The 26,291-nt window shown below is 39.7% G+C and overlaps 2 protein-coding genes across 2 annotated transcripts; both read right to left on the reverse strand.

The window, feature by feature from the left end:
* Window positions 1–14,530: 14,530 nt before the first annotated feature.
* LOC103515989 (60S ribosomal protein L35a) lies at window positions 14,531–16,683 on the reverse strand. The gene is made up of 3 exons (XM_026828508.1): window positions 16,457–16,683; window positions 15,340–15,458; window positions 14,531–14,889 (listed from the first exon to the last, which is right to left on the reverse strand). The coding sequence occupies exons 1-3, from the start codon at window positions 16,674–16,676 to the stop codon at window positions 14,710–14,712; spliced, it is 519 nt and encodes a 172-aa protein (XP_026684309.1). The 5' UTR covers window positions 16,677–16,683; the 3' UTR covers window positions 14,531–14,709.
* Window positions 16,684–24,710: 8,027 nt separating this feature from the next.
* LOC103515991 (60S ribosomal protein L35a-like) lies at window positions 24,711–25,058 on the reverse strand (the record flags this gene model as incomplete). Its single annotated transcript, XM_008480939.2, has 1 exon — window positions 24,711–25,058. A coding segment is annotated over one exon (180 nt), but the record flags the coding sequence as incomplete, so codon positions are not given.
* Window positions 25,059–26,291: the final 1,233 nt, after the last annotated feature.

Consider the following 26,291-nt stretch of genomic DNA (forward strand, 5'->3'; position numbering starts at 1 on the left):
TTGGATTTCAGGAACAACGTAGGAACTTACCAACTTACCGTGTTTTGTGGTGAGTGCCTCAGATTGGTATCCAAACGTGTTATCAGCACTATAGGTTGTCAAATACCAAAACACGTTTAACCAGAAACCAAAACACTCTCTCAAATTCGCGACCAAATCGCTAAATCGGTATATTTGCAGGTATGTAGAGTACAGAGTAATTATTGGGTAGGTACCGATAAAAAATATTATCAACTCGCATACAAGGTGTGACAAAAGATCGTTCGTGTGTCATTCAAGCATATGAGGTGTGTTTTCCTTGCAGAAAATAGAACCGATTCCGATGGCGCCCCCATCTTGGATTTCCTATGGTTTAGCACAGGCGCCTTTTCAAATTCCAAAAGGGAAACAGTTCCGTTTCAGAAAGGGAAATACACCTCTTTTTTTTTCAAAATGTTTGATAGAGGGAACTGTAACTGCTAAGGTCTTATCGTCCCGAAAGCGAAAAGAGTAGGAAGACAGGATACGAGAAAGCCAGCCGTTCCGAGAAAGAACCTCATTTGTTCAGGATAAAATCCGCCCCGGGCGGGAATCGAATCCGCGACCTAGCGCTTACAAGGCAGACGCGCTACCAACCAAGCTAACTAAGCTGGCAGCATGCTTTTCAAGGGTCAACCTAATCGGGACGGAGCGTATTCGACATGTATGAGAGCGCGCGCTACTTTAAGCGTATTAAACATTCTGACGGACTAATCTGTCTACTGTCATACCCTGTACCCAACCATAACCTGAGGTAATATGAAACGTATAGTGAAACACTGGGTAATGGTTTTTTTATGAAAAAATTTTAGTCAACCAGAACGATTTAGTGTATAATTTCTACATAAAATGTTCAGGGTGGCCCAGGAGCACGGTGCTTTTCCGGGTGAATCATCAAGGGGTCTATTGTAGTTAACATCAGTTCAGTAAGGGTTGGCTGGCTGTTGCCCTGTCCTACTTATTCTCTCTACATACAAGTTGAATAGAAGCCTATTGTTGACATAATATTCACTATCCATATTATCATGGTTATATTTGAGGCTGCTAACCCAACTGGCATGTGTGTTGGAGGCATTGTTCCAGTTTTGTTCATGTGAAGGATTCGAGTTTGGAGGTGGAGGAGCATCTATGAAATTACTATGAACTTGATGATGGTCATTCTGAAAAATAAAACAAAGTCACACATAGATTTTTACTTTCCTTATCATACAGGAAGGAAAGTATATAATTATATATATTTATCAGAGCATTAAATCAGAGCATTAAACCTGCCTTGGTGGCGTAGTGGTCAAGACGCTCGCCTGGTAAACAGGAGGGCGTGGGTTCGATCCCAGCCGAGGTATGGAATTTTATCCTCATTTATTTGAGAATTTGACCACATAATAATGGAGCTCTAAGGGTTAGGTGGTAGAGAACGCCTAAGGCGTTAACCTCGCCTAGTGGTTGCCTTCCACTCAAGAGTCTATTATTATTATTATTATTATTATTATTATTATTATTAAGAATCTATAACTTTGTTTAAACTTACACCAATGCCCATCCACTCGCGCTTAGACTGCTTGACAGACCGAAGTCAGACTGAGTCTGTCACACAGTCGGAAGGTGAGTGAGACGTAGGTCTGGCAGACCGCCCGAGAAACCACACTCTGACGCTTTTTCCACCACACACGTGCAGACGGTCTGACAGGTGAGTGGCGATCATAAGAGAGAACGGTTATTCAAGAATTCAAGAGGTAACGTGGCCGCTTGCCATGCAGAAAGTCCCAGGTTCGATTACTAGAGTTGACAAAGATTGCACTCGTATTTCGATTGCAAATATCTCAATGAGTTACTTTCAGGTGTTCTCGTGTTGACCCAGCACCTAAATCCTAAATGGGAAGTCTTGTGTCTCTTCGCACTCACTTGTTAAAAGGTAAATGGGAAGTTGTTCAACCTATCTGATCATACCCAAAAAGCCCAATCTGAGGCTTAGGTGTGGGGGCTAGACAGCCCTAAAGGATGGGTTAAGCCCATCTGACGAGGGACATGCCTACTTCGGAATGGACATGCTGCGACACAGACCACATGAGTCTAATGTAACCGTTGTTTACTTTGTGTGTCAGTTTACCAGGCGCTTTCGGTACAGTGTGCTGTAAAAATATTGCAATATTTTTTTTTTTTACGATGTGGTAAACCTCGAAAAAAAAAACTCATTATGCGAAAAAATAATAATGATAAAAATAAAAGAATGCAGGGACCTACATAGATACTAGATGGGTGCCTATTTCTGCATGACTGCTGACCGAATAGATAGGTGAATGCTTCCAAACCAAAATAGGTATGTACGATGTGGTAAACCTCGAAAAAAAACTCATTATGCGAAAAAAATAATAATGATAAAAATAAAAGAATGCAGGTACCTACATAGATACTAGATGGGTGCCTATTTCTGCATGACTGCTGACCGAATAGATAGGTGAATGCTTCCAAACCAAAATAGGTATGTGCCTATTAGTGAGACCAAAATGATTAGGTACCTATGTATGTATATGTATGCAGATTGGCAGCTGTTAGTAAGGTACCTAACTAATATTTGGATCTGATTGAGACAAAATAATAATAAAGTAGGTACCTTTGCAGATTGGCAGCTGTTAGTAAGGTACCTAACTAATATTTGGATCTGATTGAGACAAAATAATAATAAAGTAGGTACCTTTTTATTGGACATCTTAAAAAAAGGGAGGAGCACCAGATGAGTCCGAGAATCCCAAATCATCCGATTTGGGTCCAAACTCAAAAAAAGGTCATCCGAGTTGCGTCCCCGATATCTGAGATTGAACCTATATACTTGTAATAAATCCTAAATAGGAAATCTTGTGTCTCTTCGCACTCATTTGTTAAAGGGTAAATGGGAAGTTGTTCAACCTATCTGATCATACACAAAAAGCCAAATCTGAGGCTTAGGTGTGGGGGCTAGACAGCCCTAAAGGATGGGTTAAGCCCGTCTGATGAGGGACATGCCTACTTCGGAATGGACATGCTGCGACACAGACCACATGAGTCTAATGTAACCGTTGAAACCTCTAAAAAAGTCTTGGGACGTCTGCCTGACGATCCCAATCCGCCCGGATCACAACATCCGACTCAGAATTCTGCCCTGACTAATAAAAATAATCAGGCCAAATCAATTATTTCAAATCAAAAAAACTAAAGAAGGACTAGAAAACTATATCAATTTAATTTCTCTCTCTCCTTCTCAGTCTGCAATTTAACCCTTTCACCCGGCTTATTTTAGGACTAGAATCTTTCATTTTTTTCTGGTCAGGTATTGTTATTTGGGCTATAAGTAAGACCTCTACAAAGTTTCATGTCCTCCCAGGACTACTGAACAAAAATCGATCTGGAGACAAAACCAGACAAGTTAACCAAGTGAATTTTACTGACGTCTAAGATCACAAAAGAAATGTTTGAAAAACATGGAGAACGGAATTTTTTCGATAGGTCTGGGATGATATATCCCACGTTTAAAAATAATGATTCTGTGGGATATATAGTCCCATAAGGCGTGAAAGGGTTAAATGGATGCTCTGTAGATTGATTTTTATTTAATTTGTCTGCAATATTTAATGAAGAAGAAACAATAACCAACTTCCTGGTCTATTTTGACTCATCTCGAGTGGATTTTGATTCTAGTCCAGGCGAACTTGGATAATTGAGAACTGGTTATTAGGTACATACCTACAAAATACTCTGTTTTTAGTTTGTTCTTTTCTTCTATTTGTTGTTCTTCTTCGTCTTGTTCTTCTTCTTCTTCTTCTTCTTCCCAGGCGAACTTGGATAATTGAGAACTGGTTATTAGGTACATTGGTACATACCTACAAAATACTCTGTTTTTAGTTTGTTCTTTTCTTCTTCTTGTTCTTCTTCTTCGTCTTGTTTTTCTTCTTCTTCTTCTTCTTCTTCTTCTTCTTCTTCTTCTTCTTCTCCTTCTTCTCCTTCTTCTTCTTCTTCTTCTTCTCTTTCCTCTTCTTCTCCCTCTTCTTCTTCTTTCTTCTCAGACAGTCTGAGTGTGTGTGGCGGGTATACCAAGGCTCCCAGTTCAAGTAGGCGCTTTAACACTTTTGATAGTAAGGTCGGGTCGTTCGCGCCGGTAAATCCACTACATAAATCTTTTATCCAGGTTTAACTGTACTGTTGTCATCAGAGGTCGTGTATTCATGCTTGATCAGATGACTATTATTGGCTAATGACTGGTTTGAGGAAGGTTAGGTATATTTGAGGTTTTGATTTGAGGACACAAAAACAGTTAAAAACAACAGGCTGCGTGACTTAATTTAGAAGAGTTTCACTGCTTTCTTTTTCTCGTGACAAATGAATGAAACAGGGGGGAAAAACTGCATCCAAAATCTGAATGCGAACTCTTTGTCCATGGTGAGAATCGAACACGGGACCTATCACTAGACTAGACCAACCGTAAAATGACCAAACTCTACCCTTGCGTCGAGTCTATCGTCCCGAAAGCGAAAAGAGTAGGAAGACAGGATACGAGAAAGCCAGCCATTCCGAGAAAGAACCTCATTCGTTTAGGATAAAATCCGTCCTGGGCGGGAATCGAATCCGCGACCTAGCGCTTACAAGGCAGACATGCTACCAACCAAACTAACTAGGCTGGCAGCATGCTTTTCAAGGATCAACCTAATCGGGACGGAGAGTATTCAGCTGGCAGCATGCTTTTCAAGGGTCAACCTAATCGGGACGGAGCGTATTCGACATGTATGAGAGCGCGCGCTACTTTAAGCGTATTAAACATTCTGACGGACTAATCTGTCTACTGTCATACCCTGTACCCAACCATAACCTGAGGTAATAGAGCGTACTCGACATGTATGAGTGCGCGCGCTACTTTAAGCGTATTAAACATTCTGACGGACTAATCTGTCTACTGTCATACCCTGTACCCAACCATAACCTGAGGTAATACGCGACCTAGCGCTTACAAGGCAGACGCGCTACCAACCAAACTAACTAGGCTGGCAGCATGCTTTTCAAGGATCAACCTAATCGGGACGGAGAGTATTCGACATGTATGAGTGCGCGCGCTACTTTAAGCGTATTAAACATTCTGATGGACTAATCTGTCTACTGGCATACCCTGTACCCAACCATAACCTGAGGTAATATGAAACGTATAGTGAAACACTGGGTAATGGTTTTTTTATGAAAAAATTTTAGTCAACCAGAACGATTTAGTGTATAATTTCTACATAAAATGTTCAGGGTGGCCCAGGAGCACGGTGCTTTTCCGGGTGAATCATCAAGGGGTCTAGTTTTTCTTTCTTTTTATACAACTTTTTCAACTGCCAAGGTTGTGAACTACTTAAAAATTTTCGTTGGGAGTTTAAACAAACCCTCGAATGTCCTCACGAGTCTGCGTGGGGGCAGGAGAAATCAGTAGGAAAAGTAACTGTGTATGTTTCCCATCCGGATACGAACCACTCTCAACGTTTCTTAACTTTAGTGATTCGTTGGGAACTGGTACATTCAACTCTTTAACATGTGTAGGTCCTAGCAACTTTTTTCCCTATTATGCTGATGTAACACGTCGTTCATTAGGAACAAATTTTAACTTGGTTAACTTGTAGTGGAGGTCTTGCCTGTTCGATCCCCGTGGATGACAAAAATCATGTGGGTATAAGGAAAAACAACTGCCAGCCTAGTTAGCTTGGAAAGTAGCGCCTCTTGTTAGCCCTAGGTCGCGATTTCGATTCCCGCCTGGAGGAACTTTATCAGAGGGAATGTAACAACGCAGATCTTGAAGTCCCGAAATCGAAGAGAGAAGTAATACAGGATAGAAGAAAGCCAGCCGTTCCGAGAACGAACATTATCCGCGCAGGATAAAATCCGCCCGGGGTGGGAATGAAACCACGGCCTAGCTCTTATAAGGCAGACGCGCTACCAACCAAGCTATCTAGGCTGGCAATAAAAAGGCTTTCAGTAGGTAGGTATTCAGACTATTCAGCTGATAACAACACCCATGGACCGAAGATTCAGAGTTCCGAATATACTGACACCATTCATTACTGATATTAACATCCAACACAAGGAGTATTACATTGGGTTAGGTTAGGGTCTAGCTAGGGTTCAGTTAAGGTCCAGCTAGGAGCAAAGAGGGTCTAGCTAGGGTTCAGCTAGAGTCGAGCTAGGAGAAAAGATGGTCTAAAGGGGAGACAAAATTAAGGCCCAAGACCACACTTTGCGAGAAATTATTTAATGCTAATCAACCAATCTAAATGCAGCATTTTAAACTTTGGCCAGCCAGCCAGCCTAGTTAGCTTGGTTGGTAGTGCGTCTGCCTTGTAAGCGCTAGGCCGCGAGTTCGATTTCCACCCGGGGCGGATTTCATCCTGAACGGATAATGTTCGCTCTCGGAATGGCTGGCTTTCTCCTATCCTGTCTTCCTTTATCCTGTCATTAAATTGGTTTTTCAAGGTCGACGCGGCAACCAAAAACAATCCTAACCACTCCAATATCAAGCCATGTGTGAAGTCATAGGCCAACAACCTCTGCCGACCAGCAATTCTGAAGATTACTGATTAAAAACTTGGTTTGGGTAGGTACCTATACTCTGTCTGATCTAAAAAAAAAAAAAAATACAGGGTTACCAAATCCCAAATCTGTAGTACATAATCATATCTTCCTTTACAAATCTTCAGAAAATAACTGGTTTTATTTGTGCCACACAGTACGAGTAACAAAAGGCGCCTTCTGATTGGTTCAAAGATTTTCATAACGGCCGCCTTTACTTACTGCCTGGTTGTAGCAGGCCACGGGGGCCGAAAACCATTCTTCTCCAAATTTGTCCGCCTTCTTCCCAGTTTCCTTGCATTGTGGGTGACTTGTTCTCTCTGTAGTCTGTACCATGTGTTGATTTTTTTTTTTTTTTTTTTTTTTTTTTTTTAAGATACTTCATAGGTAATAAGTATCGTTTGCTTCCTTAAGCAAAAGGGCGCCTGTAAAATTCCAGATAGGTAGGTATATTGGACGAAGGTGAAAAGCCATTTTATAAAATCCTTTTGTTTTCTTTCTTTTATCAGATGTTTAACAACTTTCATCAGATGAATTGGATTGAGCTTTACGGTCAGTTTCACGAATATTATTTCAGAAGGCCTGTTAAATTAACACCTTGTTAAGTTGAAACCTTGTTCAGTTCCATTTGATTTGTATAATCTTAAAAGGGCTGTTAAGGCAACAGGCTGTTAGGGGCTAAAAAGGTGGGTGAAACTCATCTTTACAGTAACAGATATCTATACCTACTTAGATAATGGATATATACCTACTTGTGCAAATATGCATCAACAATCTACTTACATTACATATACACTTGTACATTGTACCTATACGTACGCATCTACTCATATGTACCTGGGTAGATAATTTCCTATGTTCACAATAACTGTATTCGACAAAACATCATTACGTAGGTAGGTATACAGGTATACTGGTAAATTGGTTTTTCAAGGTCGACGCGGCAACCAAAAACCATCCTAACCACTCCAATATCAAGCCATGTGTGAAGTCATAGGCCAACAACCTCTACCGACCAGCAATTCTGAAGATTACTGATTAAAAACTTGGTTTGGGTAGGTACCTATACTCTGTCTGATCTAAAAAAAAAGTTCCAAGTACCTACAGAGTTTTTTTTAGGCTGACAGAATTCTCAATTAGTGAGCTCTTCCACCCAACCGAAGTTACCAAATCTGTAGGTACTACGTCATCGTATCTTCCTTTACAAATCTTCAGAAAATAGGTAACCGGTAGTATTTATTCCACAAAGTACGAGTAACGAAAGGCGGGCGCCTTCTGATTGGTTGGTTCAAAGGTTTTCGCGACCACCTTTAGTTTTTTTTTTTTTTTCAGATCAGACAGAGAGGTCCCCCCTAATTAAAAGGTAGGTACCTATATGTACCATAGGTATTGAAGGGCAGGTACCTAGGTACATAAATATGTAGATATTAGTTAGGTAGGTATTAATTTACCATTAAATTAGGTAATTACCAAGGTAAGTAAGTATTTATCATACGTGAAAATATTCGGAAATTGCCTACTTTAACACCTCAGCATGGCATGTGTTGTCTTAGGTCGCCTTAATGTCTAACTAAACCGACTACATATTATAACACAGACAACACGCGTCTAATTTACTAGTTGTTTTATTGCTAAGAAGTTAAGAATAATCATATATTATGTGCAAACTTCCTACTAATCCTACTTACCTACCTATGAGGATTTTACATAGGCTTGCCAAATATCCAAAATGTCGATTCGGGACGCGAATCCGCGAACATAATTGCCAATTCCGCGAACATAATCGCAAAATCCGCGAACAAAATCGCCAAATCCGCGACCATAATCGCCAAATCCGCTAACAAAATCGCCAAATCCGCGAACATAATCGCCAAATCCGCGAACATAATCGCCAAATCCGCGAACATAATCGCCAAATCCGCGAACAAAATCGCCAAATCCGCGAACAAAATCGCCAAATCCGCGAACAAAATCGCCAAATCCGCGAACAAAATCGCCAAATCCGCGAACAAAATCGCCAAATCCGCGAACAAAATCGCCAAATCCGCGAACAAAATCGCCAAATCCGCGAACAAAATCGCCAAATCCGCGAACAAAATCGCCAAATCCGCGAACAAAATCGCCAAATCCGCGAACAAAATCGCCAAATCCGCGAACAAAATCGCCAAATCCGCGAACAAAATCGCCAAATCCGCGAACAAAATCGCCAAATCCGCGAACAAAATCGCCAAATCCGCGAACAAAATCGCGAAATCCGCGAACATAATCGCCAAATCCGCGAACAAAATCGCCAAATCCGCGAACAAAATCGCCAAATCCGCGAACAAAATCGCCAAATCCGCGAACAAAATCGCCAAATCCGCGAACAAAATCGCCAAATCCGCGAACAAAATCGCCAAATCCGCGAACAAAATCGCCAAATCCGCGAACAAAATCGCCAAATCCGCGAACAAAATCGCCAAATCCGCGAACAAAATCGCCAAATCCGCGAACAAAATCGCCAAATCCGCGAACAAAATCGCCAAATCCGCGAACAAAATCGCCAAATCCGCGAACAAAATCGCCAAATCCGCGAACAAAATCGCCAAATCCGCGAACAAAATCGCCAAATCCGCGAACAAAATCGCCAAATCCGCGAACAAAATCGCGAAATCCGCGAACATAATCGCCAAATCCGCGAACAAAATCGCCAAATCCGCGAACAAAATCGCCAAATCCGCGAACAAAATCGCCAAATCCGCGAACAAAATCGCCAAATCCGCGAACAAAATCGCCAAATCCGCGAACAAAATCGCCAAATCCGCGAACAAAATCGCCAAATCAAGCGTATTCGACATGTATGAGTGCGCGCGCTACTTTAAGCGTATTAAACATTCTGATGGACTAATCTGTCTACTGTCATACCCTGTACCCAACCATAACCTGAGGTAATATGAAACGTATAGTGAAACACTGGGTAATGGTTTTTTTATGAAAAAATTTTAGTCAACCAGAACGATTTAGTGTATAATTTCTACATAAAATGTTCAGGGTGGCCCAGGAGCACGGTGCTTTTCCGGGTGAATCATCAAGGGGTCTAGTTTTTCTTTCTTTTTATACAACTTTTTCAACTGCCAAGGTTAAACTACTTAACGTTTTTCGTTGGGAGTTTAAACAACCCCTTGAATGTCCTCACGAGTCTGAGTGGGGGCAGGAGAAATCAGTAGGAAAAGTAACTGTGTATGTGTCCCATCCGGATACTAACCACTCTCAACGTTTCTTAACTTTAGTGATTCGTTGGGAACTGGTACATTCAACTCTTTAACATGTGTAGGTCCTAGCAACTTTTTTTTTTCCGGGTGAATCATCAAGGGGGCTAATTTTTCTTTATTTTTAGACAACTTTTTCAACTGCCAAGGTTGTGAACTACTTAACATTTTTCGTTGGGAGTTTAAACAAACCCTCGAATGTCCTCACGAGTCTGAGTGGAGGCAGGAGAAATCAGTAGGGAAAGTAACTGTGTATGTTTCCCATGTGGTCACCCATCCGGATACTAACCACTCTCAACGTTTCTTAACTTTAGTGATTCTTTGGGAACTGGTACATTGAACTCTTTAACATGTGTAGGTCCTAGCAACTTTTTTCCCTATTATGCTGATGTAACACGTCGTTCATTAGGAACAAATTTTAACTTGGCTACATCCTAAAACACAGTCTGCCTGTCTGTTCGGAGTTCAGTCAACTCTGCCAAATTATTTCGTACATTTCAGATTGAGACTTAACTTGTAGTGGAGGGCTTGCCTAACTCTGCCAAATTATTTCGTACATTTCAGATTGAGACTTAACTTGTAGTGGAGGTCTTGCCTGTTCGATCCCCGTGGATGACAAAAACCATGTGGGTGTAAGGAAAAACAACTGCCAGCCTAGTTAGCTTGGAAAGTAGCGCCTCTTGTTAGCGGGAATCGCGATTTCGATTCCCGCCTGGAGGAACTTTATCAGAGGGAATGTAACAACGGAGATCTTGAAGTCCCGAAATCGAAGAGAGAAGTAAAACCGGATAGAAGAAAGCCAGCCGTTCCGAGAACGAACATTATCCGCGCAGGATAAAATCCGCCCGGGGTGGGAATCAAACCCACGGCCTAGCTCTTATAAGGCAGACGCGCAACCAACCAAGCTATCTAGGCTGGCAATGAAAACGCTTTAAGTAAGTAGGTAGGTATTCAGCTGATAACAACACCCATGGACCGAAGACTCAGAGTTCCGAATATACTGACCCCATTCATTACTGATATTAACATCCAACACAACGAGTATTACATTGGGTTAGGTTAGGGTCTAGCTAGGGTTCAGTTAGGGTCCAGCTAGGATCAAAGAGGGTCTAGCTAGGGTTCAGCTAGAGTCGAGCTAGGAGCGAGGATGGTCTAAAGGGAAGACAAAATTAAGGCCCAAGACCACGCTTTGCGAGAAATTAATTAATGCTATGGTTGAATATCTAAATGCAGCGTTTTAAAGTTTGGCCAGCCAGCCTAGTTAGCTTGGTTGGTAGTGCGTCTGCCTTGTAAGCGCTAGGCCGCGAGTTCGATTTCCACCCGGGCCGGGGCGGATTTCATCCTGAACGGATAATGTTCGTTCTCGGAACGGCTGGCTTTTTCCTCTCCTGTCTTCCTTCTCTTGGATTTCGGGACGATAAGACCTTAGCAGTTATAGTTCCCTTTATCAAACCTCTTGAAAAAAAAAAGAAAATAAAAGTGTTTACCTCTGAGAAAGCTCGGAGAAGGTTCAGGCATAGTATCTGAGCACGCTCTGATACCTTAACATGAACTTGTAGACCTGGGGGTGAAGTGATAGGCTGCGCCACCTTGACAAAACTAAGTGACATCATGTCTACGCCACCGCTACTCGCTTCGGATCAGCAAAAAAAACCTTCCAAAACCATTAAATTGGTCAATGTGATTTCTCAATTATTTAGCCTTAAGATACCATGTTTGTTACTTACAATTACACGATGCGCATTTCGATCATTGGATCATCAGAGTGGAGATGTGAAAATAGTGAGTTAGAAAAAAGAACTACTCAGTCAATGAGTCAGAACTCACTCTTCAACTCCCTTTAGCTAGAGATGTTTATTTAAGAACTAAAATTTAGATTGGGGTCTATAATCTCATGATAATGTGACATTGGTGTAAACGCTGTGCTAAATATTTGATTTGAAAATTTAGCACATCCACCAGAATTGTGTTCAATCTTCAATCTACGAGTAGGTATTTAGTATTTAGTAAATCGGACGCATCCACTATTTTCTACGCAGAACACGGTTGGTCCAGTGGCACTTGCTTGTTACATACGTACAAAAGGTCCCGATTTTGATTTTTTCCACTGAAAAAAAAAACACTGGTAAGGAATCGCGCGAATTTGGTCTCCTAGAGTTTGAGAGGTCTTTTTTTTTAAGAGGTCTGACAGAGGGAACTGTAACTGCTAGGGTCTTATGGTCCCGAAATCGAATAGAGAAGGAAGACAGGATAGGAGAAAGCCAGCCGTTCCGAGATTATCCCTTCAGGATAAACTTTGGTTTTTTCCCTTTTACCTACTATAGACAGTGTACAGTACTGTAAACACTAATGACACCCTGTACTCCAACTTTCACCAGGTTTCGTTCACAATCCATAACGGCGCGGGTACATAACTGTGTTTCTTTCTGAGTGTATCAAACTAAAAATTAAAATGACTGCACAAAGTGATGAGGTTATAAATTTCTTAATAACAAAAAAAACAAAGCAATAATCAGAGAAGGTCTGACCCGCGGTTGAGTTGTCATTATTAAAAATAATAACATAGCTGAGGTACCTGATAGAGATGCCGGCCACTCACGATCACTGTCTGACAGACCCAGATAACAACTAAAAAAGATTCTAGAACAGGATAGAAGAAAGCCAGCCGTTCCGAGAACGAACATTATCCGCTCAGGATAAAATCCGCCCGGGGTGGGAATCAAACCCACGGCCTAGCTCTTATAAGGCAGACGCGCTACCAACTAAGCTATATAGGCTGGCAATGAAAACGCTTTCAGTAGGTAGGTATCCAGCTGATAACAACACCTATGGACCGAAGACTCAGAGTTCCGAAGACTCAGATAATATACTGACCCCATTCATTACTGATATTAACATCCAACACAATGAGTATTACATTGGGTTAGGTTAGGGTCTAGCTAGGGTTCAGTTAGGGTCCAGCTAGGATCAAAGAGGGTCTAGCTAGAGTCGAGCTAGGAGCAAGGATGGTCTAAAGGGGAGACAAAATTAAGGCCCAAGACCACACTTTGCGAGAAATTAATTAATGCTAATCAACCAATCTAAATACAGCATTTTAAACTTTGGCCAGCCAGCCTAGTTAGCTTGGTTGGTAGCGCATCTGCCTTGTAAGCCCTAGGCCGCGAGTTCGATTTCCACCCGGGCCGGGGCGGATTTCATCCTGAACGGAAAATGTTCGTTCTCGGAACGGCTGGCTTTCTCCTATCCTGTCTTCCTTCTTTTCGATTTCGGGACGATAAGACCTTAGCAGTTATAGTTCCCTCTATCAAACCTCTTGAAAAAGAAAATAAAAGTGTTTACCTCTGAGAAAGCTCGGAGACGGTTTAGGCATAGTATCGCTTCGGATCAGAAAAAAAAAACTTCCAAAAGCATTAAATTGGTTTTCCAAGGTCGACGCGGCAACCAAAAACAATCCTAACCACTCCAATATCAAGCCATGTGTGAAGTCATAGGCCAACAACCTCTGCCGACCAGCAATTCTGAAGATTACTGATTAAAAACTTGGTTTGGGTAGGTACCTATACTCTGTCTGATCTAAAAAAAAAGTTCCAAGTACCTACAGAGTTTTTTTTAGGCTGACAGAATTCTCAATTAGTGAGCTCTTCCACCCAACCGAAGTTACCATCCTTCTCTCTTCAATTTCGAGACGACAACACCTCCGAGTACCTATCACTCTTACATAAAAATAACAATGAAATATGAAAAAATTAAATAAATCAAGAATACCTTACATAATAATAAGAAGAAGTTATGGTCCCTAAAAGTACAGAAGTACTTACAGGGATGATGAAGATTTTAAGAATATTGTAAAGAATTAGATAAATAAAAATTATTATACCTACCTTACCTAAACTGCTTCAGGAAAGAAATGGAAATTTTTAGGGTCCCGTTCGACCATTGGGGTCTCGAAAGAACTTTATTCTACCTCTTATAGGTACCTAGCTACACTAAGACCTGAAACTGATTATAATATTAAATTTTGTAGGTATCTACATGGGTAAAAGTAGTACCTATTCAATATTGTAGGTAGGTACCTTATATTATCCAGTATTATACCTATAACGTAAGTAAAGGTATATAGAGCATAGAGAGGTACATAAGCAGGTATACTCTCTGGTGGATTAAAGCACAGGTGACTGACCTATCACATTTCAAACGAATTTACCACCTATCAGAATGCGACTCTAAAAAGGAATACATAAAATACGCCTGAAAGAAATTTGTGTATGCAAAGCGAAACAAGTAATGTTCAAAGAATACGCCTGGAAATGAGTTTGCTTATGCAAAACGGAAATAATTATTTCGAAAAGTTTTGCCAAGAGCTTTTTTTTTCAATCCGTCATTCTACAAGCTTCAAAGGAGTTCGCGGCTGTCACGACTTTACCTTTACCCTCAGGCCCCTCAACTTTAGCAAAGAGATTTGATACTTTATGTAGCTCAAGAGTGTCTACTTGAAAAATCGGCCTCAGGCACTCAACCTTACCACAGAGACTCGATAGGTTTTGTAGATCAAAAATGGCCCTGGGCCATGTTTCTGGATGGTACGGTTTGGCAGTTATTCATGGCCAAAGTTCCTCCAATTTGTTTTATACATATCTAGTAATATGTGTATGTAGTATCTGTGGTCCAAATCAAAAGAGAGGAATAAACAAAACAATTTGTCTTATCAATAAAAAAAGAAAACGGGGATAATTTATTTCTCAATTCAGATACAAAAATCAAGAAACAGACAGGCAGGAAAGTCAAAGGAGAAAAAGGATATGTAGACAATAGGAAAGGATTTGAAGGAATTGCAGACAGTATAACAAAGGATGGTTAAGTGTCACAGTCACGAGAAGGTCTAAATGTTGGATGGGTACAGCATGATGCGTACTTTACGACCCATGTAGATAGCGGGCAGGTTTCTGTGGAATTTGGCGCGCACAGAGCCAGACGAGCCGTGGGGTCGGGTAACTTTGCCCCAGATAGCACGCAGACGGGACTTTCTCTTGGAGTGGGGCTTCAGCTCCTTTGTCTTAGCCTGGGGACAAAATAAAGAGAAAGTATAGGAAAAGGGAAAGACTGTCTTGAAGTAATGTAATGCAGTAGTGAGATGGTATTTTCATATATTCCTTTGAAAAAAAAAAAAAGAAAAAAAGTTTAAGTAAACCAAAAAAAGTAAAACAAACTGAGATAAGAGGTAAAAATGTGAAAACAACCATCTATTTTGCGTTTTAATTTAAGTAGGTAGGTCTGTGCATACCCCCCAGGATTTGTGAAGAGGAGAAACATTTTAGTTTTTAGTGAGGGTTTTACTCTCTACTACTAAGCAGGGGCTACCCTACTCATGTTAACCTCTCAGCTCTCAGACCAAGTAGGTAGTGCTTGGGAAAGTCAGCAACACAGATAGTAAGATAGATATTCAGATTTGGATGACAACATGCTATTGTCATCGGCTACAGAACTATCAATGTCAATCAAAACAACTTACTTTGTACAAAAATACACATCTCTTGCCAACATAGAATCTGGCATCTTCCTTGGTGTTACATTTCTCAATGGCTAACAAGGACGTGTTGGGGTGTTGATTTCTCTGGCCTCTCTTGAAACCTGAAAAAGCATAGAAAGAAGTCATGGGATTGTGATATCATGTATTTATTTGAGGCTGAGTGAACTACAAGCATAGAGAAAATAATAGAAAGTAAGAACTTTAAACCCTTTGGAAACTGAACTTGGGAACGGCTAACAAGGATGTGTTGGGGTGTTGATTTCTCTGGCCTCTCTTGAAACCTGAAAAAGCATAGAAAGAAGTCATGGGATTGTGATATCATATATTTATTTGAGGCTGAGTGAACTACAAGCATAGAGAAAATAATAGAAAGTAAGAACTTTAAACCCTTTGGAAACTGAACTTGGGAACTCCATTGTGCAAGCCTAGTGTAATACCCACTCAGCAACAGAGGTTGCAAAAGTCTTTTGTGTAAAATATCCATAACTTCAAGAATTCTGGACCCCATAAACTAATGAAGTATGTACATAAAAACCCTGTTGAGACTGCTGTGGTAAAGAGACTTTTTAGATTTCATGCAGCAATCTGATTGGTTTAAAAGTTTGAACAATTGTGGACCCCATAAACTAATAAAGTATGTACATAAAAACCCTGTTGAGACTGCTGTGGTAAAGAGACTTTTTAGATTTCATGCAGCAATCTGATTGGTTTAAAAGTTTGAAATAAATCAAACAAACTGCTCATTCTGCTTTTAGCTAAGGAAACAAAATTCTCTGTTTCAAATAAGTAACAGATTAATTACCTGTGAAAATAGCTCTGCGGGAACTCCATTGTGCAAGCCTAGTGTAATACCCACTCAGCAACAGAGGTTGAAAATGTCTTTAATGTAAAATATCCATAACTTCAACAATTCTGGACCCCATAAACTAATAAATTATGTAAATAAAAACCCTGTTGAGACTGTTCTGGTAAAGAGACTTTTTAGATTTCATGCAGCAATCTGATTGGTTTAAAAGTTTGAAATAAATCAAACTGCTCATTCTGCTTTTAGGCTAAGGAAACAAAATTCTCTGTTTCAAATAAGTAACAGATTAATTACCTGTGAAAATAGCTCTGGCATAAAGTCTTCCATGTCTCAGTCTGAGGCGTTTGTGCTTCTTGGTTTTCTTGACTTTTTTGGTGTCTGTTGCTTTAGCATCTTTGCTTGGAGTGGTGGCTGTGGCTTTCTTGGCAACCTTCTTTTCCTCTCCGGTCTTAGGAGTCTTAGGCTTAGCAACCTTCTTCTTTTCGTCTTTCTTTACTTCTGTTGCGGCTGCCATCTGGAAAATAAATGAGAGAAAATTGTAGAATTAGATATAGTTATTAATGCATGAAAGTTAAGGGAAAATCTTGGTCCTATAATGAAGAATGAAGCTCTCTTTGGACCTATAATGAAATGTAAAGGGTGGTTTATCTCAAGGTTGAAGGATGAAGCAAGACATGTTCCCCTTCTATTCAAGTATCCAAATTAGACTATGGAAGAAGATAAATCAGAGAAAATGAGAGAAAAGTTGAAAAGATATTCTTAGTAATCTTTGTTGACTTTTGATACCAACTGTCACAACTTTGGGAACTGGGACAAAACCTAACCTCAAAATTTCACACCCCAGTAAAAAGGTGAACCCAATACCAGTTTGGTTTTATTTCTTGGACTTAAACTTTAAACCCTTTGGAAATTGAACTTGGGAACTCCATTGTGCAAGCCTAGTGTAATACCCACTCAGCAACAGAGGTTGCAAAAGTCTTTTATGTAAAATATCCATAACTTCAACAATAGGGTGGAGTGAAACTATAGGGATGGAAATTTTTTTCGAATTTCGAAACGCCTGATATGTCAAAAGTTGCGTATTGATGAGTAGATTAATCCCTGAAAATTTTATGAAAAAATTTTATTATCTTGAGGTCGCACATTCGGCTTGAAGTTTCGAGAGCTTTTAGTTATGCAATGAAGGGGCAAGATAACTGTTTTTTCAGATAATCGAACCTTTTAAAGTTCCTTTTTCGGAGTTTTGAGCTCAGATTTGGATTTATCACAACTTTTTACGTATGAATTGACCTTTTATTAATAATATTTTCCCAATTGCAACTCCTCCATTTAATACCTTTTGAAGGTAGGTAGGTAGGTAGGTAGGTAGGTTTTTGATTTACCAAGGGCAACACAAAGAGAGTTACCATGAGGTCTTCCTGGGTCATTTCTTTTTCTTCTTGTATTTGAGTCGATGTCCTACATTACTCGACCCATGGCCATGACTCCCACCACTATTACCTGAGAAATAAACAGAGAGAGAGGAGAGAGAGGAGAGAGAAGAGAGAGAGAGGAGAGAGAGGGGTTAATCACTATTGAATTAATTGCAGAACTCTCTTCCTTGAGTTAGAGCTCCGTTCATGAGTTCTAAAGGAACCTCAGAGGCCCAAAATGGAATAAATTTTTAACTCTTTAGCCAAATTTCTTCAAAAACGAATCGTTTGGCAACTAAGTACCTCTGTGCGTACACAAAAAAATCACTCTGAGGCTTAGGTGTACAGGCAAACAGCCCTAAAAGTTGGGTTGACCTTATACGAAGCTACAAAGTACCTATAATGTAGCTTTTTTAAAGTTTTGACATAGGATAAAGTTAGGATAGGACAAAGCCAGTCGGTCCGAAAACGAAACTTATCTGTTTAGGAGGGTAGCGCATCTGCCTTGTAAGCGCTAGGCCGTGGGTTCGATTCCCACCCGGGGAAGATTTTATCCTCAACAGATAAGGTTCGTTCTCGGAACGGCTGGCTTTCTCCTGTCCTGTCTTTCTTCTCCCTTCCCTTTCGAGACGATAGAACCTTAGCAGTTACAGTTCCCTCTATCAAACCTCTTCATATTGTTGTTCCTATAGAAAAAAAATCTGGTGTGAACATCACACGACTTTCTATTACATTTGCGAACAAAAGAAATCGTTGACAAAGGGGAGTATCGAACCCATAACATCTTAACTGTAAGTCATACATACGTAGAGACCATGGGCTAAAAAAAAAAAAAAAAAAAAAACGTAACTTCTGAACAAGTACAGTTGAATTTTTAACGTTATCGATTGTAGGTACCTACATGATGAAAGCTGAAAAAATAGCCACACACGTGCAGACGGTCTGACAGGTGAGTGGCGATCATAAGAGAGAACGGTTATTCAAGAATTCAAGAGGTAACGTGGCCGCTTTCCATGCAGAAAGTGCCACGTTCGATTACTAGAGTTGACAAAGATTGCACTCGTATATCGATTGCAAATATCTCAATGAGTTACTTTCAGGTGTTCTCGTGTTGACCCAGCACCTAAATGGGAAATCTTATGTCCCTTCGCTCTCATTTGTTGAAGGGTAAATCGGAAGTTGTTTAGCCTATCTGATCATACACAAAAAGCCAAATCTGAGGCTTAGCTGTGGGGGCTAGACAGCCCTAAAAGATGGGTTAAGCCCGTCTGATGAGGGACATGCCTACTTCGGAATGGACATGCTGCGACACAGACCACATGAGTCTAATGTAACCGTTGTTTACTTTGTGTGTCAGTTTACCAGGCGCTTTCGGTACAGTGTGCAGTAAAAATATTGCAATATTTTTTTTTTACGATGTGGTAAACCTCGAAAAAAAAACTCATTAGGCAAAAAAATAATAATGATAAAAATAAAAGAATGCAGGTACCTACATAGATACTAGATGGGTGCCTATTTCTGCATGACTGCTGACCGAATTGATACGTGAATGCTTCCAAACCAAAATAGGTATGTGCCTATTAGTAAGACCAAAATGATTAGGTACCTATGTATGTATGTATGCAGATTGGCAGCTGTTAGTAAGGTACCTACTTAATATTTGGATCTGATTGAGACAAAATAATAATAAAGTAGGTACCTTTTTATTGGACATCTTAAAAAAGCGAGGAGCACCAGATGAGTCCGAGAATGCCAAATCATCCGATTTGGGTCCCAACTAAAAAAAAGGTCATCCGAGTTGCGTCCCCGATATCTGAGATTGAACCTATATACTTGAGACAATAAAGTAAATAAATAAGTAACAGGGTGACCAAAAATAACTGTACCTATACAGCATGCTAGGTATAACTTCTGTATTCTATAGGCCTATAGGAACAAACTTTGAACATGAACGCTATTGCTATATTATTTTTGTACTTGTCTTTTGTGTTTAACCTAACCCTATAATAACACTGGTGGTACCTATGTATGTATGCAGATTGGCAGCTGTTAGTAAGGTACCTAACTAATATTTGGATCTGATTGAGACAAAATAATAATAAAGTACCTAGGTACCATTTTATTGGACATCTTAAAAAAAGGGAGGAGCACCAGATGAGTCCGATAATCCCAAATCATCCGATTTGGGTCCAAACTCAAAAAAAGGTCATCCGAGTTGCGTCCCCGATATCTGAGATTGAACCTATATACTTGAGACCATAAAGTAAATCAAAAAGTATATAACGAACACGGTGACCAAAAATAACTGTACCTATACAGTATGCTATAACTTATGTATTCTATAGGCCTATACTTTATAGGAACAAACTTTAAACATGAACGCTATTGTAATTATTATTGTACTTGTCTTTTGTATTTAACCTAACCCTATAATAACACTGGTCACTGCTCAAATAGTGAAAACTCTTTTTTGCATTTAACCTAACCCTATTGTAATTAAATAAAGGTTCGTTCTCGGAACGGCTGGCTTTCTCCTAAACTGTCCTCCTTCTCTCTTCAATTTCGAGACGACAAGACATCCGAGTACCTACACTGCTTCAGGAAAGAAAGGGACCTGAAACTGATTAGTATTAAATTTTGTAGGTATCTACATGGGTAAAAGTAGTATTCAATATTGTAGGTAGGTAGGTACCTTATATTATCCAGTATTGTACCTACTAGGATGAAGAATATTTTAAGAATATTATAAAGAATTAGATAAATAAAAATTAATATACCTTACCTACACTGCTTCAGGAAAGAAAGGGAAATTTTTAGGGTCCCGTTCAACCATTGGGGTCTCGAAAGAACTTTATTCTACCTCTTATAGGTACCTAGCTACACTAAGACCTGAAACTGATTAGTATTAAATTTTGTAGGTATCTACATGGGTAATAGTATTCAATATTGTAGGTAGGTACCTTATATTATCCAGTATTGTACCTACTACGTAAGTAAAGGTACATAGAGCATAGAGAGGTACATAAGTAGAGCATAGAGAGGTACATAAGCAGGTATACTCTCTGGTGGATTAAAGCACAGGTGACTGACCTATCACAAGTACAAAATTGTTTTTTATTTCCTTTTCTGATGCTCATTTTTTGAAATGAAAAAAAGCAAATCAAAATAGAGAAGAAGAGTACATAAGCAGGTATACTCTCTGGTGGATTAAAGCACAGGTGACTGACCTATCACAAGTACAAAATTGTTTTTTTATTTCCTTTTCTGATGCTCATTTTTTGAAATGAAAAAAAGCAAATCAAAATAGAGAAGAAGCCTGTCACAAAGTACAAAATTGTTTTTTATTTCCTTTTCTGATGCTCATTTTTTGAAATGAAAAAAAGCAAATCAAAATAGAGAAGAAAAAAAAATGATTGTATTTTTTCAGAGGTCTGCGAATAAGGGGTGGCTCAGAAACTACGTACCTTGGATCAAGATTCCAGAGTGGAGATGTGAAAATAATGAGTTAGAAAAAAGAACTACTCAGTCAATGAGTCAGAATCAGAACTCAACAGGGTGACCAAAAATAACTGTACCTATACAGTATGCTATAACTTCTGTATTCTATAGGCCTATAGGAACAAACTTTAAACATGAACGCTATTGTAATTATTATTGTACTTGTCTTTTGTGTTTAACCTAACCCTATAATAACACTGGTCACTGCTCAAATAGTGAAAACTCTTTTTTGCATTTAACCTAACCCTATAGTAACACTGGTCACTGCTCATTTGTGACAGCTCCTTTTAAAGCAACATTCCATTGACGTAACTTCTGAACAAGTACAGTTGAATTTTTAACGTTATCGATTGTAGGTACCTACATAATGAAATCTGAAAAAATGCTGCGTACAGTATTTTTTTGTCACCCTGTACTACATGTATACCTTCAAACTAGGATAAGTACATATAAAGTACATAGTTCTAGCTCAGGTAGCTCAGGGACGCAACTCGGATGATAAATTTCAGAAATGGGACCCAAATCGGACGGACGCAACTCGGATATCACATTCGGGACTCAAGTCAGATCCCCCCTAAAAAAAGAGGTAGGTACCTATATATGTACTATTATAGGTATTGAAGGGCAGGTACCTAGGTAGGTACATAAATATGTAGATATTAGTTAGGTAGTTATTAATTTACCATTAAATTAGGTAATTACCAAGGTAAGTAGCTCGGATGATAAATTTCAGAAATGGGACCCAAATCGGACGGACGCAACTCGGATATCACAGTCGGGACTCAAGTCAGATCCCCCCTAAAAAAAGAGGTAGGTACCTATATGTACTATTATAGGTATGGAAGGGCAAGTACCTAGGTACATAAATATGTAGATAGTAGTTAGGTAGGTATTAATTTACCATTAAACTAGGTAATTACCAAGGTAAGTATTTATCATACGTGAAAATATTTGGAAATTTCCTACCTTAACACCTCAACATGGCATGTGTTGTCTTAGGTCGCCTTGATGTCTAACTAAACCGACTACATACTATAACACAGACAACACGCGTCTAATGTACTAGTTGTTTTATTGCTAAGAAGTTAATAATAATCATAATATTATGTGCAAACTTCCTACTAATCCTACTTACCTACTTATGAGGGTTTTACATAATAGAACAGTTGCGCTTACTTGGGTGATGTTTCAAAGTCATATATGACTTTTTTCCTGCTCTCCCGATTTTGAAAATTTGGACCGATTGCAATACTTTCATTACTAGTATAGCTCCGCTATACTGTAGTAATAGAAAGTAAAAAAGCAAATCAAAATAGAGAAGAAGAAAAAAATGATTGTATTTTTTTCAGAGGTCTGCAAATAAGGGGTGGCTCAGAAACTACGTACCTTGGATCAAGATTCCAGAGTGGAGATGTGAAAATAATGAGTTGAAAAAAAGAACTACTCAGTCAATGAGTCAGAACTCACTCTTCAACTCCCTTTAGCTAGAGATGTCTATTTAAGAACTAAAATTTAGATTGGGGTCTATAATCTGATAATGTGACGTTAGTGTAAACGCTGTGCTAAATATTTGATTTGAAAATTTAGCACAAAGCACATCCACCAGAATTGTGTTCTAAAATCCGCCCCGGGCGGGAATCGAACCCGCGGCCTAGCGCTTACAAGGCAGACGCACTACCAACTAAGCTAACTAGGCTGGCTGCGCTTTCTCTTTACTTAAAAAAAGAGGTTTTTTAATAGAAGGAACTGTAACTCTGCTAGGGTCTTATGGTCCCGAAATCGAATAGAGAAGGAAGACAGGATAGGAGAAAGCCAGCCGTTTCGAGAACAAACCTTATCCCTTCAGGATGAACTTTGGTTTTTTTCCCTTTTACTATAGACAGTGTAGAGTACTGTAGACACTAATATAGACACCCTGTACACCAACTTTCACCAGGTTTCGTTCACAATCCATAACGGCGCGGGTAGGTACATAACTGTGTTTCTTTCTGAGTGTATCAAACTAAAAATTAAAATTACTGCACAAAGTGATGAGGTTATAAATTTCTTAATAACAAAAAAACAAAGCAATAATCAGAGAAGGTCTGACCCGCGGTTGAGTTGTCATTATTAAAAATAATAACACAGCTGAGGTACCTGATAGGTATGCCGGCCACTCACGATCAGACTCTCTGACAGACCCAGATAACAACTAAAAAAGATTCAGACCCAGGTCTCTTGGACGGTCTGATAGACCTGGGTCGGAAGCTTTTTCCGTCACACAAGTTCCGACCATCCAGTTTGAATTTGGATGGCGGTAAAGATTCAGACCAAGGTCTCTCAGACGGTCTGATAGACCTGGGTCGGAAGCATCCGATCTCATGGCATGTGTTGTCTTAGGTCGCCTTGATGTCTAACTAAACCGACTACATACTATAACACAGACAACACGCGTCTAATTTACTAGTTGTTTTATTGCTCTAAGAAGTTAAGAATAATCATATATTATGTGCAAACTTCCTACTAATCCTACTTACCTACTTATGAGGACCGATAGTCTCGTCTAAATGTGTGTGGTGGAAAAAGTTCAGACCCAAGTATCTCAGATTGTCTGAAAGACCTAGGCCGGCAGCTGTCTATGAGCGAGTGTGTGCTTCGTCGGTCTCAGATCAAAGTCTCATCGTGAGTGGCTGGCCTTAGCTGGCTATCCTGTATCTAAGGTACCTATGTAGTTATTACACGAGTAAGGTACGTTAGGGTACAATGTACTTACCTACCTTCTTACCTAGTAGGATGTATACCTACTTACCACAGTCTTCCATAGATAAGTTAGGTATCTACTTGTACTTCCTAACCTACGAGTAGGTACACAAAGTATGCATACTTTTACATAAATTGGCCCGAGAGGTACAAAAGTATGCATACTTTTACATAAATTGGCCCGAGAGGTACGCGAGAGGATTTTGGTCCTGTAAGAAAAGCAGAAAGAGAAGGTAATAAAGGTAAGTACATATCCTTCCCGCAGGATAAGGAAAGTGAAAAATGAATATCTTCGGATCCTCAAAATCCTCCAGAAAGTTAAGGATGTTTGTCTGGCCCTCCGCGCCGTTTTGTGAAAAAAAAAAGCAAACGAACACGTGGTCCATTCCAATTTTCAAACGAATTTACCACCATCACCTATCAGAATGCGACTCTAAAAAGGAATACATAAAATACGCCTGAAAGAAATTTGTGTATGCAAAGCGAAACAAATAATGTTCAAAGAATACGCCTGGAAATGAGTTTGCTTATGCAAAACGGAAATAATTATTTCGAAAAGTTTTGGCAAGAGCTTTTTTTTTCAATCCGTCACTCTACAAGCTCAAAAGGACTTCGCGGCTGTCACGACTTTACCTTTACCCTCAGGCCCCTCAACTTTAGCAAAGAGATTTGATACTTTATGTAGCTCAAGAGTGTCTACTTGAAAAATCGGCCTCAGGCACTCAACCTTACCACAGAGACTCGATAGGTTTGTAGATCAAAAATGGCCTGGGCCATGTTTCTGGATGGTACGGTTTGGCAGTTATTCATGGCTAAAGTTCCTCCATTTTGTTTTATACATATCTAAAGAGAAGAATAAACACAACATTTTGTCTTATCAATTAAAAAAAAAAAGAAAACAGGGATATTTTATTTCTCAATTCAGATATAAAAATAAAGAAACAGACAGGCAGGAAAGACAACAAAGGAGAAAAAGGATTTTGTGGGAAAAAGAATTCGTAGACAATAGGAAAGGAATTGCAGACAGTATAACAAAGGATGGTTAAGTGTCACAGTCACGAGAAGGTCTAGATGTTGGATGGGTACAGCATGATGCGTACTTTACGACCCATGTAGATAGCGGGCAGGTTTCTGTGGAATTTGGCGCGCACAGAGCCAGACGAGCCATGGGGTCGGGTAACTTTGCCCCAGATAGCACGCAGACGAGACTTTCTCTTGGAGTGGGGCTTCAGCTCCTTTGTCTTAGCCTAAGGAGCAAAATAAAGAGAAAGTATAAGAAAAGGGAAAGACTGTCTTGAAGTAATGTAATGCAGTAGTGAGACAGTATTTTCATATATTCCTTTGAAAAAGAAGAAAAAAAAGTTTTAATTAAACCAAAAAAAGTAAAACAAAACTGAGATAAGAGGTAAAAATGTGAAAACAACCATCTATTTTGCATTTTTTTAAGTAGGTAGGTCTGTGCATACCCCCCAGGATTTGTTAAGAGGAGAAACATTTTAGTTTTTAGTGAGGGTTTTACTCTCTACTATGCAATGGCTACCCTACTCATGTTAACCTCTCAGACCAAATAGTGCTGGGGAAAGCCAGCAACACAGATAGTAAGATAGATATTCAGATTGTGAGGTCTTCCTGGGTCATTTCTTTTTCTTCTTATATTTGAGTCGATGTCCTACATTACTCGACCCATGGCCATGACTCCCACCACTATTACCTGAGGAATAGAGAGAGAGAGAGAGAGAAGAGAGAGACGAGAGAGAGAAGAGAGAGAGAGAGAGAAGAGAGAGAGACGAGAGAGAGAAGAGAGAGAGAAGAGAAAGAGAGAAGAGAAAGAGAGGAGAGAGAGAGAGAAGAGAGAGAGACGAGAGAGAGAAGAGAGAGAGACGAGAGAGAGAAGAGAGAGAGAAGAGAAAGAGAGAAGAGAAAGAGAGAAGAGAAAAAGAGAAGAGAAAGAGAGGAGAGAGAGAGAAGAGAGAGAGGAGAGAGAGAGGAGAGAGGGAGAGAGAGAGTTAATTCACTATTGAATTAATTGCAGAACTCTCTTCCTTGAGTTAGAGCTCCGTTCATGAGTTCTAAAGGAACCTCAGAGGCCCAAAATGGAATATTTTTTTAACTCTTTAGCCAAATTTCTTCAAAAACGAATCGTTTGGCAACTAAGTACCTCTGTGCGTACACAAAAAAATCACTCTGAGGCTTAGGTGTACAGGCAAACAGCCCTAAAAGTTGGGTTGACCTTATACGAAGCTACAAAGTACCTATAATGTAGCTTTTTTAAAGTTTTATCCTATTGAATGGTGCTTATTTGGGTGTTCTGTTGTAACATTTACAATATCTCTAACCGTTTAGTCGATACAGCTGAAAACCGCCAAAAAGCGGTCAAAATACCGCCAACCGCAGCACCTGTTTTAACCAAAAGTTTCGTGTCGCATCCTTGTCACATTTGAAAGATACATACCAAATTTCAAGTCTCTAGCTCTTACCGT

This window comes from Diaphorina citri, unplaced genomic scaffold (genome assembly GCF_000475195.1).
Source record: "Diaphorina citri unplaced genomic scaffold, Diaci psyllid genome assembly version 1.1 scaffold1457, whole genome shotgun sequence".
Lineage (NCBI taxonomy): Eukaryota > Metazoa > Arthropoda > Insecta > Hemiptera > Psyllidae > Diaphorina > Diaphorina citri.

Bases quoted from the DNA above. Each gene is read 5' to 3' on its own strand.
- LOC103515989 (XM_026828508.1), bottom strand. From the start codon at position 16,676: ATGGCAGCCGCAACAGAAGTAAAGAAAGACGAAAAGAAGAAGGTTGCT. The intron at 15,459-16,456 runs GTAATTAATCTG...ATGCTTTTTCAG, and splicing joins TGCCAGAGCTATTTTCACAG to GTTTCAAGAGAGGCCAGAGA. The intron at 14,890-15,339 runs GTAAGTTGTTTT...TTTTGTCCCCAG, and splicing joins GATGTGTATTTTTGTACAAA to GCTAAGACAAAGGAGCTGAA.